Consider the following 17,780-nt stretch of genomic DNA (forward strand, 5'->3'; position numbering starts at 1 on the left):
AGCTGCATGTTGGACCTGGATCAAAGGGTGGATAATCTAGTTTTGAAATTGTTTTATGGTTTATGTTTTATGGGTCTCTGGATAGCAATAAAGTATGGATGGACACACATACACACACACAGAGAGAGAGAGAGACAGACAGACACACACACATATCTATATATTCCTTCTTTTTCTTTTTTTCTCCTTTTCTTCTCTTTCATGATTCACCTTTCTTTTGTCTTCTTCTATATTATAATTTTACTTTTCCTTATTAATTTTTGATTCTTTTTTTAATTACTTAATCTGTTTGACGACTGTAAGTTTTGTTCTAATTGTTTGTGTAGGCAACATAATTCAATTTAAAAAAACTTCTATGTTTTTCTGGTCACTCTATTTCACAGAAGATGATGTTATACGCATGCATTTTATCTTCTGGAATCTGTAACAATATTCAAAATGACCTTGCTGAAATCATTTGTTGCTACTAGCTGTCTCCCACTCAGCCCCTGGTTTGCGTAACCTGAACCCTCCAGTAAAGGCTGAGGCTGTGGACACGCTTCCTTTTAATCTGCATTCAGGGTGAGCGTTGTGCACATGGCGCCATGTTCCACTCAGAACACCCAGCTTCGTTGGGTTAACAGATGCCTCCATATATTTCATTTCTTATTTTGTTTCTGAGCATGTGTTTTCATTACAATGCTGAAGAAAAGGTTTGCATACCTCTTAGGCTTGCTTTTTGTATGTCTAACATTTACTGATCTAACAAAGAGGTGAAGTTTCTTGATTGAAGATTGCAATAAGCCTCTGCATTGCTTTATTGAAACGCGAAGAAGAAGAAGAAGAAGAAGAAGAAGAAGAAGAAGAAGAAGAAGAAGAAGAAGAAGAAGAAGAAGAAGAAGAAAGCTATTTTTTATCCTGTGAAAGCAATGCTGCTTAGTCTACAATGAAATTGCTGGTGTAGCAAAGGACAATCTGCTGAAAGTTACTGATAAAAAGTTGGTCATGGATTATTTATCCTGTGAAAGCAATGCTGCTAAGTCAACAATGAAAATTGTGGGGCATCAAAGGACATTCTGCTGAAAATTACTGATAAAAAGTTGGCCATAGGTTTCCCCGCCCTTCTCTCTCATTTCTCCGGAGTATTTAAGCACTCCCCTCCTTTTGTGCCAACAAAAGACATTTTATTGGAAACACAACCTTCATTTTTCTCACTCGAATTTTTCCTTTCGCCACAAGAGTGTCGATCAGTTTCAGCCAGCCAGCAGCCAAGAACTGAACAAGCACAGAAGTAGAAAATGGAACTTAGCAAAGACCGTGGCATTACACTGAATGATGGGAACAAAATCCCCGTATTGGGGTTTGGAACCTATACCCCGGACACTGTAAGTACCACATTTAACTCTCAGATTGTTGTAACTTGTTTCTGAAGAGCAAAATGCCTGCCAGCTGCTTGGTGCTTCATCCATTGCAAAACACAGCAGGAGATACCTCACCTGATCTGAGAAGCCACTTGTGCATGAGAACCTCTCGGGTTACAGCAGCCAAGAATACAACAGGTCCCTTGCAGCACATAAAGCGCTGCTTCTCATCCAACAAGGGTCCTGAGCCAGCAGAAACAGGAGCAAATAATGTTTTGTGCAAGACTTGGCTGGTTTATAGTTTCCAGTGTGAATTGCTGCAGGGTTCAAAGTCCCCAGTGCAAAACTTCTAGTGATATTTTGAAAAATATTTCTATAGAACTATAAGTGCCCACTATTACCGTAGTTTTGTTGGGAATAACAATATTATCCAAAATTACCAGCCATTAGCTAACTATTCTGGACACTAACAATAAATATAGAATCAATTCTTTATCCAAACCATCTTCATTTGGTCCATATCACCAGCAACGTAAATGAAGGGATCAATGTACGTTCTTGTTTTGTAATTAAATTAATTTCTAGGAATATCAGGAATTTACCAAATAAAAGTTACCACTCAGTTTTTCAAAGGAATTTTCCTTTTTCCATTTTTCCAATTCCAATTCATATGTCTGCTCCATTCACATATAAAGCGAGGGTAGAATCTATTTCATACAAAGAGATACATGCTGACGAAGAGACTTCCTCAACAGTGTTCCGCTGCTTGAACCAAAATAACTGACAACTTAACTGATTGCTCATTTTCAATCCTGCAAGTGAAGAGAGGCTCTGGCAGACTGAACAGATGAGATTACTAGGGGATCCAATGGTCAAGAAGGCAGTTTATGTATGGGCCATAGAGGGAAATGAAGGGCAGATGGGGCTCATCTAGCTAGGGAGGTAGCCTATCTAGGAGAAGGAAAATTCTGCTCTTGAACCTCTGCTGCCTTGTGGGATATCTTCAGGAGAAGAAAAGGAGTAAGCCCTACACAAATCTGGGCTGGAGTTCCTAAGACGGTTGGGTGGTGCATTGCATGCCTCCTTCTGGCAACACCTGCAGCCAAGCTGGTGCCAAATGTATTAGTCTGTGTTCCTTTGGATCACATCAGCGAGGATGAGAGGGGAGCCTTTTCATCTGGGCAGCCCAGGATCTCTATACCCACTGCCCAGGCCTGCACCCCACGGAAGTCATTTTGGTGCTGCTAACACAGCAATTTTTACTTTCCCCTGGAGGCACACTCCATTGTGTCTTGAGACAGACAGATGCCAACAACAAGGATGGAGGGGTTCACATCACTGACTTGCATCTCCCAAGGCCATAGCCTTGGATTCCAGCAGAAATCAGGCTTGGCTCCATCTCTCAGCTGCCCAGCCTGCTTTCTGCTTCCAACTCCTGGATCTCTCTCTCACCCCCCCCCCCTAGTTTTTGTCTTTCTAACTACCCACCTATTTGCCCTCTGGCACAGAGCTGCTTCATTTATTTCCTTAACATTCCACACTTAAGGGGCCATTGCCAAGAGACTTGCATACCTATTCCAGCAATTGGATCCTTGTTGGATCCAGGAGTTAGAAGGAATTCAGGCATAGAGCCAAAACCCAGAATCACAGAATCATAGAGTTGGAAGAGACCACAAGGGCCATCGAGTCCAACCCCCTGCCAAGCAGGAAACACCATCAGAGCACTCCTGACATATGGTTGTCAAGCCTCTGCTTAAAGACCTCCAAAGAAGGAGACTCCACCACACTCCTTGGCAGCAAATTCCACTGTCGAACAGCTCTTACTGTCAGGAAGTTCTTCCTAATGTTTAGGTGGAATCTTCTTTCTTGTAGTTTGGATCCATTGCTCCGTGTCCGCTTCTCTGGAGCAGCAGAAAACAACCTTTCTCCCTCCTCTATGTGACATCCTTTTATATATTTGAACATAGCTATCATATCACCCCTTAACCTCCTCTTCTCCAGGCTAAACATGCCCAGCTCCCTTAGCCGTTCCTCATAAGGCATCGTTTCCAGGCCTTTGACCATTTTGGTTGCCCTCTTCTGGACACGTTCCAGTTTGTCAGTGTCCTTCTTGAATTGTGGTGCCCAGAACTGGACACAGTACTCCAGGTGAGGTCTGACCAGAGCAGAATACAGTGGCACTATTACTTCCCTTGATCTAGATGCTATACTCCTATTGATGAGGCCCAGAATTGCATTGGCTTTTTTAGCTGCCGCGTCACACTGTTGGCTCATGTCAAGTTTGTGGTCAACCAAGACTCCTAGATCCTTTTCACATGTACTGCTCTCAAGCCAGGTGTCACCCATCTTGTATTTGTGCCTCTCATTTTTTTTGCCCAAGTGCAATACTTTACATTTCTCCCTGTTAAAATTCATCTTGTTTGTTTTGGCCCAGTTTTCTAATCTGTCAAGGTCGTTTTGAAGTGTGTTCCTGTCCTCTGGGGTGTTAGCCACCCCTCCCAGTTTAGTGTCATCTGCAAATTTGATCAGGATGCCCTTGAGTCCATCATCCAAGTCGTTGATAAAGATGTTGAATAAGACCGGGCCCAAGACAGAACCCTGTGGCACCCCACTAGTCACTCTTCTCCAGGATGAAGAGGAACCATTGATGAGCACCCTTTGGGTTCGGTCAGTCAGCCAGTTACAAATCCACTGAGTGGTAGCATAGTCAAGACCGCATTTTACCAGCTTCTTTACAAGAATATCATGGGGCACCTTGTCAAATGCCTTACTGAAATCAAGGTAGGCTATATCCACTGAGTTCCCTTCATCTACCAGGCTTGTAATTCTGTCAAAAAACGAGATCAGGTTAGTCTGACATGACTTATTTTTCAGAAATCCATGCTGACTATTGGTGATCACAGCATTCCTTTCTAGGTGCTCACAGACTGTTTTCTTAATGATCTGCTCCAGAATCTTCCCTGGTATTGATGTCAGACTGACTGGGCGGTAATTATTTGGGTCCTCTCTTTTCCCCTTTTTGAAAATAGGGACAACATTTGCCCTCCTCCAGTCTGCCGGGACTTCGCCTGTTCTCCAGGAATTCTCAAAGATGACTGCCAGTGGTTCTGAGATCACATCTGCCACTTCTTTTAATACTCTTGGATGCAGTTCATCTGGCCCTGGAGACTTGAATACATCTAAACTAGCCAAGTATTCTTGTACTATCTCCTTAGTTATTCTGGGCTGTGTTTCCTTTGCTGAATCATTTGCTCCAAATTCTTCAGGTCGGGCATTGTTTTCTTTATCGGAGAAGACTGAGGCAAAGAAGGCATTGAGGAGTTCAGCCCTTTCTGTGTCCCCTGTTTGCATTTCACCATCTTCTCCTCTGAGTGACCCCACTGTTTCTTTGTTCTTCCTTTTGCTACGAACATACCCATAAAAGCCTTTTTTGTTGCTTTTAACCTCTCTAGCAAGCCTGAGTTCATTCTGTGCTTTAGCTTTTCTGACTTTGTGTCTACACGTGCTGGCTATTTGTTTGAATTCCTCTTTGGTGGTTTCCCCCATTTTCCATTTTTTGTACACATCCTTTTTTAATCTTAACTCAGTTAAAAGTTCTTTAGATAGCCACCCTGGCTTCTTTAGGCACCTTCCATGTTTCCGTCTCATTGGTATTGCCTGACGTTGTGCTTTTACTATCTCCCTCTTAACAAACTCCCAGCCATCATGAACTCCCTTTCCTTTTAGTATTACTGTCCATGGGATCTCACCCAGCACTTCCCTAAGTTTTATGAAGTCGGCTTTCTTAAAGTCAAGAAATTGAGTCCTAGTATGCTTGGCTGCTCCTTTCCGCTGTATAGTAAACTTCAGAAGAGCATGATCACTCGCGCCTAATGATCCTTCCACTTCTACCCCACTAACCAGCTCATCAACATTGGTTAGGACCAGATCTAAAATGGCTGTTCCTCTTGTTGCTTCTCCCACTTTCTGGACAATGAAGTTGTCTGCAAGGCCAGTGAGGAATCTGTTTGACCTTATGCTCTTGGCTGAGTTTGACATCCAACAAATATCCGGGTAATTGAAGTCCCCCATTACTACTATCTCCCTTCCTTTTGCATGCTTGGCCATCTGTTCCAGGAAGGCATCATCTATGTCCTCCGTTTGGCTTGGGGATCTATAGTAAACTCCCACAATGAGGTCTCTGTTATTCTTCTCTTCCTTAATTTTGACCCAAATGCTCTCAATTTGGCTTTGAGGTTCTAAATCTTGGATCTCTTCACAGGTATACACATCCCTGACATATAACGCCACTCCTCCTCCTTTCTTGTCTGGTCTGTTTCTCCGAAATAGATTGTATCCCTCCATTATTACATTCCAATCATGGGACTTATCCCACCAGGTTTCAGGTTTCCCCACTCACATCAAATTTTTACACACACACACCATTAAATATTTCCTTTTTTCACAATAGTGTGTGTGTGTGTGTGTGTGTGTGTGTTATAACAGCAACACCATCAATATAACATAAAAGTCAAACCAAAACATGGAGTACATTTTATGGTATTGTCAGCTATGAAACGGTAAGGTACTGTGTATACATAATAGAGAGCCAGTGTGGTGTAGTGGTTAAGTGATAGACTCATAATCTGGGTAACCGGGTTCACTTCCCCGCTCCTCCACATGCGGCTGCTGGGTGACCTTGGGCTAGTCACACTTCTTGAAGTTTCTCAGCCCCACTCACCTCACAGAGTGTTTGTTGTGGGGGAGGAAGGGAAAGGAGAATATTAGTCACTTTGCGACTCCTTGGGGTAGTGATAAAGTGGGATATAAAAAACTCCTCTTCTTCTTCTTCTTCTTCTTCTTCTTCTTCTTCTTCTTCTTCTTCTGATAGGTTCACTAATTAATTAGTAGTCTCCATAGAGATACATGTGTTATAGGGGGTTGCAATAACTCTGCTGACTTATTGATGTGATCCTGAAAGTCCTAAAAATTGTCTCTCTTTGCCTGACCATTAATAAATCCATGAATAAATCTGGCATGTTTGGGTCAAGCACTCAGAAATTGCTATTTCCCATACATGTGCATACTGTCAGGAGCTCAGCCTACACACGAGTAGGACCCTGGCAGAGACACATGCCTGACTGGCGTGTTCCCTCCCTCCTGGTCGATCGTTTGGGAGCTTCAAAAGCTTTCTTCTGCCCGAACATCACAGCGACCGATGCCAACCGAAACCGGCACATATAGGGATCCGCAGAGTTTGTGCAATTTGTGTAACAGACCTCATCAACTCAACATTTTTCCTAATCTACTTTATTTAGATATAAACACACACGGAGCGCTGCAACATGGCACCCTCTCTCTCTAGCATCAGAGAGAAAGAAGAAAAAGAACAAAGGACAATAGTCCCACTTCACGGAACACAGTAACACAAACATCCTGTCTCCGTCACTTCCCACTCTGTGGAGTCAAAACATATACCATCATGTGATAGACAGCAATCCCATGACTGCAATCATGGAGCAGGAATTCTAACACATATCACGAACACAAGACAAGATTTCATCCTGTTTCCCACCTGGCAGCTATCTGGGAGCACCCGTTTTAATTTCCCATAGTGCCTTGGTGTGTGCTGGCAGAGGGATTGTGGGAAATTAAAATGGCAACTCACCACCTTGCAACTTTGATTGGAGCCCTGTTGTCATTGCTGGTCAGAGCCACCTTGCCTCATGAAAGAGATCCCACGAGAGGACCCAGGCATCAGCAGGGATGGATCTAGACACATCAAAGAAGTGTTTCAGTTTAAAGTGCTGTAAATTTAAACTGGGAAAACAGGTAGAAAAAAACAGGACTCCATTTCGCCATCTGGTAGCACAATGTTATATCGCACTTGCAACACATACTGTATACATAAATTGCTTTTTCTTTACGCTTTTTCTTTATTTTCCTTTGATGTGTTTAGATCCAGCCTAGCTGAGTCCCTGAGACTCAGGTCTAGTTTGAAAATGTCCACCGATACTCAGTGTTACTTACAGGTACCCTCTGATATTAATTTCCCCACTGAAGCAGAGACCTTGACTAACCTTTTCACCTTTTCAACCGGCAGGTTCCAAAAAGTAAGTGTGAGGAGGCTGCAAAGATAGCAATAGAATACGGCTTCCGTCTTATTGATAGTGCATATGCATACCAGACAGAGGAGCACGTTGGGCGGGCCATTCGTGCAAAGATTGCAGACGGAACAATAAAAAGGGAAGACATTTTCTACACTGGAAAAGTGAGTGAGTTTGGCATTTTTTTAAAAAAAAGATTGCAGTGGTACCTCTGGTTACGTATTTAATTTGTTCCGGAGGTCCATTCTTAACCTGAAACCATTCTTAACCTGAGGTACCAATTTAGCGAATGGGGCCTCCCACTGCCAACGTGCCACTGGTGAGCGATTTTTGTTCTCATCCCGAGGTAAAGTTCTTAACCTGAAGTACTACCTCCGGGTTAGCAGAGTCTGTAACCCGAAGTGTTTGTAACCCGAGGTGTCTGTAACCCGAGGTACCACTGTAAAATATAGTGCCTGCATCATGATGTAATCCTTTGATGAAGGGCAATATATAAATTTCATAAATAAATGGTAAAAATAGTGTTTATTAGCAATGATGACTTTAAATTTGCTTTACCTCACCACAGCAATTCAAAATACTCTTCAGAACAATATTTGAGTGTGTCCTTAACACTGTGCACACCAGAATAGTCATCTGCTACAGCTATATGGTCCTGAGACCCGAAAACTCTATGGCTGTGTGAAAATATAAATCTCTTTATATTTTTGACAGCTTTGGTGTACCTTCTACCGCCCAGAGCTGGTTCGGAAATGCTTAGAAGAATCCCTGAAGAAACTCCAGTTTGACTACATGGATCTGTTCTTAATGCACCATCCGTATTCTATGAAGGTAAATAATTATTGATGTCATAATGAAAGTATTGAGTACAATATTAAAATGTGTGGTGGGAGACCCTGCTAAAAATATTTTATACCCTGAAGGAACATTGGGAATTGTCATTTCCTAGAGATGCTGACAGTTCTCTGCTAGAACATATCTTAATCAAGGAATGATCGCTCCCAGATTTGGGGGGAGAAACCATGCCAGTTAAAAACCTTTTCATATACTGATGACATTAACTACATGGGCATCATAAGACAGAAATCATGCGCAGAGCAGGATTTGGCGACAGAGTGAGGGAAGAAAAAAGGGGTTGGAGAGATGGGGAGACAGACCTGTGCAAAGAGAGAAGACAGTTTGTTCTACGGGGCACAGAAAAAAATAAAGCATGTTTGGAGAACCTGTGGCCTTCCAGATATTCCTCAGTTGCAACTCCTATCATCCCTGATCATTCTCCTTGTTGCCTGAAGCTGATGGGACTTGGAGGCCAGCAAAGCCTGGAGATCCACTGATTCCGCACTTCTGGATTAAAAGAGACAATACTGAGTTAATATTGCAATGGGGGGGGGATGCTGGTGGAGATGTAGTCTAAACCACTGAGGTTCTTGGGCTTACCAATCAGAAGGTCGGCAGTTCAAATCCCTGCAACGGAGTGAGCTCCCATTGCTCTGTCCCAGCTTCTGCCAACCTAACAGTTTGAAATCACGCCAGTGCAAGTAGATAAATTAGTACCATTGTGGCAGGAAATAAATGGTGTTTCTGTGTGCTCTGGTTTCCGTCATGGTATTCCATTGCGCCAGAAGAGGTTTAGTCATGCTGGCCACATGACCCGGAAAGCTGCCTGAGGATAAATGCCAGCTATCTCGGTATGGAAGCGAGATGAGCACCGTAACCATAGTCACCTTTGACTGGACTTAACTGTCTAGGGGTCCTTTACCTTTACCTAATATTTCACCGTAATTATTTTTTCCTGGATAAAGTAACACTTTATCCCTCTTGAATAAACAAGAATGTGAAATGTGGTGCTTGTTTCTGGGCCTGAAATGCACTTATTCCCTCCGCCTCCTTCTTTTCCAGCCTGGACCAGATTTATTTCCCATGGGAGAAGACAAAAAATTGATTATTGACAACGTAGATCTTCGGCAGACATGGGAGGTAGGAAATTAGGAAATCCATCTCTTGAGTCATTCAGATACAGAGCACAGTAGCCTTCCACTAGAGGAGGCATGTCCAGAACAATGACTCACACAATGGCTCCTATGAGAGCTGGTGAACTATAAAACACCAATCTTAATCTGGAAAAAAGTGTGGTCCCAGCTATTCAACAAACACCACTCAACAAACATGTCATGTTTTCTTTGCCAGGCAATGGAGGCGTGCAAAGATGCCGGCTTGGTGAGGTCCATCGGAGTGTCCAACTTCACCCGTAAGCATCTGGAATTGATCCTGAACAAGCCAGGGTTGAAATACAAGCCAGTGATAAACCAGGTCAAGTGTGATTGCTTTTTCTAGGGGTTTGTTCTAAGCATGGTTGAAAGATTCTTTATTTAAGCTCTTTTGTGAGAGGACCTTTGTTTTGACGAACACAGCAATTCCCTGAAAAAACTTGCTTAAGGCTATAAGGTTGCAGATCCAGTCACAATTTTGGGGTAGACTCCCCTAAATTCCTGGAACCAGTAATGGGTTCTCATTTAGTCACAACCTCTGAATCCTCAGACAAAAGGAAGTGTGGAGAAGTCCATAATGTTTGAAACAAGCATCTCAGGTAGAAGGAGGCCTGCAAGCAGTCAGTGTCAGGATCATCCTACACACAAGTAGGACTCCGATAGAGACACATGCCCGACTGGCATGTTCTCTCCCTCCTGGGCAGTCGTTCGGGAGCTTCAAGAGCTTTCTCCAGCCCGAACATCACAGCAACTGATACCGTTAGGAACAGCAGAGTTTTAGCAATTCACGTGACAGACTCAGCAGCACAGCATTTTGGCTAAACTACTTTATTTACATATCATACACTTGGAGCATTCTGACTCAGCTCCTTCCTCATCAGCACCAAACAGCAAAGAGAGAGAACAAAAGGCAATAGTCCTACATCTCAGAACACAGTAATACAAAACATTCCATCTCCGTCACTTCCCACACTGTGGAATGGAAACACACACCGTCATGTGATAAAACCAATCCCATGACTGTAAGCACAGGGCAAGAATCCTAACAGTCAGGGCCCACACAGCCTCTTGTGGGGACTCTGGAAGTTCTCAAGTGGGGAGAGAAGGGCCTTTGAGTTAGGCATCTGGGCAAAGCTGTTGCACCCAAGCAGCCCTGATTCACTTGGGCCCTGGTGTATATCATGTAACCAGTGAGACCAAGGCAGGCTAGTCCAAGGCATGCAACCTGCTAGCTAAGCAGGAGTGATGGACTGACCATGAGATGTGTGCAGCCATGATCTCCCCGTACCACAGAGACAGTGGTCCAGATAGCCCCACTTCAATCATGGCTTCTTTGTACCCTCTGCCCAACCTTGGTGCACTATCCAATTCATATATGGCAGTAGAGGGGGCAAGGGGTTGGGAATACACACACCCCAGACAATTAGTTCTTACGTTCCCTCCCCCATACTTTCCGCCATTGCTGAGCCACAGTGGTGATTTGAAGAAAAGACACTTTTCACATACAAGATGCATTTACACAGGGAGGATTACTGAAAACTATACCATTACTTCCTTACATATGAGAAAAGACTGCTCCCTTAAATAGAATCATTGCCACCCAACCCCATCCCACTCCCCACTCCCCTCTTCCCCTGTCTTTTCTTCCCAACCTCACACTGTATGTAACACTAATGTCTCACAACAAATGAAACTGATCTGTAGAAAATGCAACTTGAAAAAGCGACAATGCACGTATTTTTGTAAACTAAGAAATCTTTAATAAAAATAACAACAACTGCCCCCTTTGAAAAGTCTTGTGCCCTTCTACCCCTGATTTTATGTTCTGATGTCTCCACTGCTCAATTTGATTGGAAATTTCAGTTGATTGAGACCCTGATAAAGCAGAGTCCCAGATCATCTGCTCAAGTTGATGGAAAGCCAGGAAAATCCCCCATCAGACCCAAGGTTGGGCAGAGGGTACAAAGAAGTCATGATTGAAGTGGGGCTATCTGGACCACTGTCTCTGTGGTACGGGGAGATCACGGCTGCACACATCTCATTGTCAGTCCATCACTCCTGCTTAGCTAGCAGGTTGCATGCCTTTGGGTATAATGGCTCAACAGGGTTGGAGTGACAGGAGATTGAGGGGAAATAAGCCCTGTCCCCCATCTTCAGCTAACACATACGGTATTTCACGGATGAGGAGCGTGGCAATGGAAACCACAAATGCAAGAATGGTCCTCTAAAGATTCTGATGCATCAGAAAACACAACACACTTTAAGAATGGTAACAGCCTGATATTTCAAGAAATAATAGCATGGTTCTGCTTTTCTGTCTTTCGTTTATTTCACCGTATTCTTTGTTTCATCTGAATTCTCACTTTGGGGTTGTGTTGGGGGATTTTGAATCCACAGGTTGAATGCCATCCTTATCGGAACCAAAGCAAGCTGCTGGACTTCTGCAAGTCAAATGATATCATCCTGGAAGGATACTGTGTCCTGGGATCCCAAAGGGACCCAAAATGGTAAGAGGTGAAGCCAAAATGTTTGGGGACCACCTCAGGCTTGAAGACCCTCTGTTGGTTGCAATCACCAAGACTGGCAGGGATGAAAGGGCCCTGCATCCAGCTTTGCATTTAAATTATTATAGCATTTCACTTTTTACATAGCCTGTTCCCTATGTTTCTATTGTTTTCATCTGTATTGGAAGCCACCCTAATGATTATTTTTCACAAGTGGGACCAACAACAAAACTTTGCAATACTGAGTTCTCCTGTTCTGGCTTCAGTCCATCCCCATTGGCCTGTTGGGGGTTTTCTTTCTTAGTCCCCCCCCCAGTACATTTTTGAACATATGCAAAGCTTGGGGTTCCCACTCTGGCTGAAATTTATGGTGGAGAATGGGATACTAAAAAATTAAATTTACTCACATCAACCAACCAACCAAACGTTAAATACAAAATACTTGCTTACTTACTTGCTTAGATTTATATGCCACCCCTCGTCACTACCCTCTCAGGGAGTCCATTCCATTGTTGAACAGCTCTTACTGCCAGAATGTTCTTCCTAATTTTTAGTCAAAATCACCTTTCTTGTAATTTGAATCCATTGATTCAGGTCCTACCCTCTGTAGTAATAAAAAACTAGCGAGCTCCATCTTCCATGAGGCAGCCCTTCTGATATTTGAAGATGGTTACCACATCACTTGTCCGTCTACCCTTCCCCATGCTAAACATTCTTAGCTCCTTCAACCATTCCTCATGTGGCTCAGGTTCCAGATATTTTATCATTTTGTTCGCCCTCCTCTGCACATGTTCCAACGTGTCAATATCCTTCTTAAACTGTGGAGTCCAGAACTGGACACAGTATTCCAGGTGAAGTCTGAACAATGCATAATAGAGTGCTGCTATTACTTCCCTTGATGGGAACACTATACTTCTGCTGATGCAGCCAAGAATAGCATTAGCTTCTCTTCCTGCTGCATCACACTGTGACTCATGTTAAGCTTGTGGTCTCCAAAGACCCATAGATCCTTTTCATACATACTGCTGTCAAGCCAAGTGCCCCTCATCCTATATTTGTGTGCATATATTTGTGCATCTTGACACCAGAAACACACCTTCTCTGCATGTTGCTCTCCAACAGGTTAAACCCAGAAGCTCCTCCCCTGCTTGAAGTCCCTCTGTTGGTTGCGATCGCCAAGAAGTACAACAAAAGCCCAGCTCTTGTAGCTATTCGCTACCAACTGCAGCGCGGCCTGGTGGTCATAGTGAAGGCCGACACCAGAGACCAAATTGAGGAAGACGTCCAGGTAAAGCAGCATATATAAATCCATTAAAAAACAATACTGAAAAAGCACATCATTTGAACACTGTGATCTCACAGGTCACATAACTCGGCAGTTTAGCTATACACTGCATTAATTATTATTATTATTATTATTATTATTATTATTATTATTATTATTATTATTATTTTATTTATTTATACGCCATCCATCTGGCTGGGTTTCCCCAGCTACTCTAGGCAGCTCCCAACAGAATGGTAAAAGCACAATAAAACATCAAACATTAAAAACTTCCCTAAATAGGGCTGCCTTCAGATGTCTTCTAAAAGTCAGATAGTTGTTTATTTCCTTCACATCTGATGGGAGGGCATTCCACAGGGTGGGTGCCACTACCAAGAAGGCACTCTGCCTGGTTCCCTGTAACCTCATTTCTCGCAGGGAGGGAACCACCAGAAGGCCCTTGGCGCTGGTCCTCCGTGTCCGGGCTGAATGATGGGGATGCAGACGCTCCTTCAGGTATACTGGGCCAAGGCCGTTTAAGGCTTTAAAGGTCAGCACCAATACTTTGAATTTGCTCGGACACGTATTGGGAGCTAATGTGGGCCTTTCAGGACCAGTGTTATATGGTCTCGGCGGCCACTCCCAGTCTAGCTGCATACTGGATTTGTTTAAGTTTCAGGGTCACCTTCAAAGGTAGCCCTTTAGCAGTAGTCCAAGTGGGAGATAACTAGAGCATGTACCACTCTGGCGAGACAGTCTGCGGGCAGGTAGGGTTTCAGCCTGCATACCAGATGGAGCTGGTAGACAGCTGCCCTGGACACAGAATTGACCTGTACCTCCATGGACAGCTGTGACTACTGAAGAAGTACTAGACAATATTTGCTGGGTTGTGACTTCCCTCATCCCTGACCATTGGACATGATGGCTGAGTCTGATGGGGAGTTGGAGTCCATCCACATCTGGGGGGCCACAGTTTCCCCACTCCTGTTCTATTGCAAACCTACATTACTATGCATATAAAATTCCCTCAGTGGGAGGACATCTGGACTGAAGCTGTTGAATGAAGGAATTGAACTTTGGAAGGTGGTAGAAAAGTTTGCTTTGGTTTCTCTGTTGCTGGAAAAAAGTGCACAGCTCTGAGGTACAAAAAGAAGACATGAGGTAAAACCACCTCAGCATTTTATTTTCTCCCCCTGACAGGCACTTACTTTCCAGCTGTCTGAGGAGGATATGAAATCCATTGATGGCCTTCACAAAGGCATGAGCTATTTAAAATGGGACATGTAAGTCATATTTAAATAGTATGCATACGAATACATAAAAGTGCTTCACGCAAGAATTCATACTGCGAGAGCAAAAGGAAGAAAAGATCTGGCATCCATCTCTTCTCTTCATAGAAATTTAGGTGAAATTATAGAAGCAATTACTGTGGATACTTTGTGCCAAAGCGTATGGACAAGTGTCCCTGTCATAGAATTGTAGAGTTGGGAGGGACCACGGGGGTCATCTAGTCCAGCCCCCTGCAATGCAGGAATCTTTTGCCCAGCATGAGGCTCAAACCCATGGCCCGGAGATCAAGAGTTCCATCCTTTACCAACCAAGCTATTCCAGTAGTTTTTGGCCCTAGACAGTCTTGAAAAAGTCCAGTTTCTGACAAAATGTAACTTTTGGGGTGCACTTCTAAACTCCCCATAATTTACCCCATGGCAATTCAGGATCTTTTCCCACTGTAAAACGCAAGTTGTAGCTTTGCTGCTCACCTGACAGTTGCTCTGTGCTTTGAAACCAGGCTTCCAAATACCCTTGAGACCAATGCCATACAATGATGTGCAGACATTCCCAGGAGCATTTGATGGGGGGGGGGGGGAGATGGCTGCCTCATGCATTACTGCCAGTAAGGGACTCCCAAAACAGCATTTGTCCTTCTGCCCCTACCTGAAAGTATCGAAAAGAAGCTGGGGAAGAGGGGAGAGACCTTTGACCCAACCCTTTTGTACCACTTTGATCAGCAAGCAGGGCTGTATTCATCATCTAGGGGTTATTTTCTCTAGTGAGAAGACGGACATATGACCATCCCGATATTGCAAATGGTGGACCATTTTGACTTTCAGCCTTCCAGATATTCAGCAGGGTGGGCATTTGATGGCAAACTTGGGGAGCTTACAATGAACTGTGTGAAATGGTCTCATGAGGCAGTGGCTGGCAACAGATCAATTTTCGTTGCTTGTACATCTTCCACACCCTGAGTGTTGACTCTCTTTTCTTTTGTTTCAGATACGCTGATCACCCACAGTATTACCCACCAGATGTGGAATAAGGACTCGTATCCCATCTCTAATTTATCCCCTTCTGAACCAGGGTCCTTTTCCATGGAAAACAATGGGCAAATCTGTGAATATCAGTTCCTCCCAGCATCGCATTTTCCACTCTTCAGTTCCTCAAATCTCCATATCAGTTTGGGATGAAAAGAAAATCCCTTGAAAATTCATCATTGTAAATTTCTCCTACTATACACATTTTCCTTTGTACATTTGGCCAAAATAAAGCATGTTTGCATGGTGTTTTCATTGATATATGCTCTTTAATGAATACTTTACTCCACTATACAGTGGCACCTCAGGTTACATACGCTTCAGGTTACATACGCTTCAGTTTACAGACTCCACTAACCCAGAAATAGTGCTTCAGGTTAAGAACTTTGCTTCAGGATGAGAACAGAAATAGTGCTCCAGCGGCACAGCAGCAGCAGGAGGCCCCATTAGCTAAAGTGCTTAAGGTTAAGAATAGTTTCAGCTTAAGAACAGACCTCCGGAACGAGGTACCACTGTATGCATTTTTGTAATGGTTCTGTAGCTGAACAACTGCATCACAAAATTCAGAGAATTGCCACTTTCTCAGGATAACTGCATTTTGATTTGCATATTGGTTCAAGAAGTGTGAGCTGTGTAGTTTCTCCCTAATGTGTCAAATAGCAGTTACAAGGGGGTGAGTCGTATATTGAAAATAGCACAAGGGGGGGAAGAATTAACATTCATAAAAGAAGCATCTTATTGCCAAGATGATTTGAAATACCTTCAGAAAATAAGAAGAGCCTGCTGAATCAGGCCAGTGGCCCATCTAGTCCAGCAACTTGTTTTCCCAGTGGCCAACCAGATGCCTGTGGGAAGCAGGACATGAGGGGAAACTTCTAAATTACAAAGTCGCTGCTTCCACTTCTGAGGAAGGGATGGGCAGGAATGACCATTGCTGGCTCTGAGGTCCTCTGCTGGCTGTGAGCAGTAAAGAAGGTTTTGAAGGTGCCATGTTCTACATCCTTTATCCATCCTAGTACAGTGGTGCCCCGCAAGATGAACGCCTCGCAAGACGGGAAACCCGCTAGACGAAAGGGTTTTCCGTTTTGGAGGCGCTTCGCAAAATGAATTTCCCTATGGGCTTCCTTCGCAAGACGAAAGCCCATAGGGAAATCTCCGGGACAGCGGGGAAGCGCAGCGCATCTTCCCCACTGTCCTCGGACCTCCTCCGAAGGCTGGCGGTGGGGCGGAAAGCCCTTCTCCCCGCGCCAGCCTTCGGAAGGCTCCTCCGAAGGCTGGCGGTGGGGCGGAAAGCCCTTCTCCCCGCGCCAGCCTTCGGAAGGCTGCTCCGAAGGCTGGCGGTGGGGCGGAAAGCCCTTCTCCCCACGCCAGCCTTCGGATGGCTGTCCTGAAGACTTGCGGTGGGAGGAGGGTTTTCCTTCCCACCGCCAACATTCAGAATGCTGTTCTGAATGTTGGCAGTGGGGAGGAAAAACCCTCCTCCCACCGCAAGCCCCGGGAACAGAGGAGAAGCGCTGCGCCCCTTCCCCTCTGTTCCCGTACCTGTCCTGAAGGCTTGTGGTGGGGAGAAAAGCCCTTCTCCGCACCGCCAGCCTGGCAAGCGGTTTCCATAGGAACGCATTAATTGATTTTCAATGCATTCCTATGGGAAACCGTGCTTCGCAAGACGAAAAACTCGCAAGAAGAAAAAACTTGCGGAACGAATTAATTTCGTCTTGCGAGGCACCACTGTATTTCTTATGGTGCATTGCATTCTGATGCTGTTTACTCCAAACCAGAAGATGACTGTGTAACAAACACACCCTGAGGGACAGCTCAGTTGGTACAGCATGAGACTCTAATCTCAGCATTGTGGGTTTGAGCCCCACGTTGGGCGAACAATTCCTGCATTGCAAGGGGTTGAAATAAATGATCCTCACTGTCCCTTCCAAGTCCACATTTCTGTGATCCTATGATCTGGAGCACTTTTAAAGCACATGACCCCTCGAAAAGAATTCTGGGAACTGTAGTTTACCCCTCACACAGCTCCCATTCCCAGCATCTTTAACAAATCAAAGTTCCCTTTGTGTGTTCAATGGCACTCAGACCACCAGCTTCATTGGGTTAACAGATGCCTCCACATGTTTCATTTATTATTTTGTTTCAGAGCTTTTCATTTCAATACTACAGCCTGAAGAAAAGGTCTGCCTAGCTCTTCGGCTTGCTTTTTGTATGTCTAACATTTACTGATCTAACAAAGAGGTGAAGCTTCTTGATCAAAGATTGCAATCGGCCTCTGCATTGCTT

The 17,780-nt window shown here is 44.2% G+C and overlaps 1 protein-coding gene and 1 long non-coding RNA gene across 2 annotated transcripts; both read left to right on the forward strand.

The window, feature by feature from the left end:
• Positions 1-395: 395 nt before the first annotated feature.
• LOC308595861 lies at positions 396-17,687 on the forward strand. The gene is made up of 2 exons (XR_014012140.1): positions 396-666; positions 17,641-17,687. It is a non-coding gene; the product is annotated as an uncharacterized lncRNA (long non-coding RNA).
• Positions 703-15,743, forward strand: LOC308595759 (aldo-keto reductase family 1 member C3-like). The gene is made up of 9 exons (XM_081210451.1): positions 703-1,364; positions 7,423-7,590; positions 8,141-8,257; positions 9,326-9,403; positions 9,614-9,736; positions 11,812-11,921; positions 13,041-13,206; positions 14,383-14,465; positions 15,457-15,743. Exons 1-9 carry the CDS (start codon positions 1,278-1,280, stop codon positions 15,497-15,499), a joined length of 975 nt encoding a protein of 324 aa, XP_081066577.1. The 5' UTR covers positions 703-1,277; the 3' UTR covers positions 15,500-15,743.
• Positions 17,688-17,780: the final 93 nt, after the last annotated feature.

Source organism: Podarcis bocagei (assembly GCF_964188305.1).
Source record: "Podarcis bocagei genome assembly, chromosome: 10".
Lineage (NCBI taxonomy): Eukaryota > Metazoa > Chordata > Lepidosauria > Squamata > Lacertidae > Podarcis > Podarcis bocagei.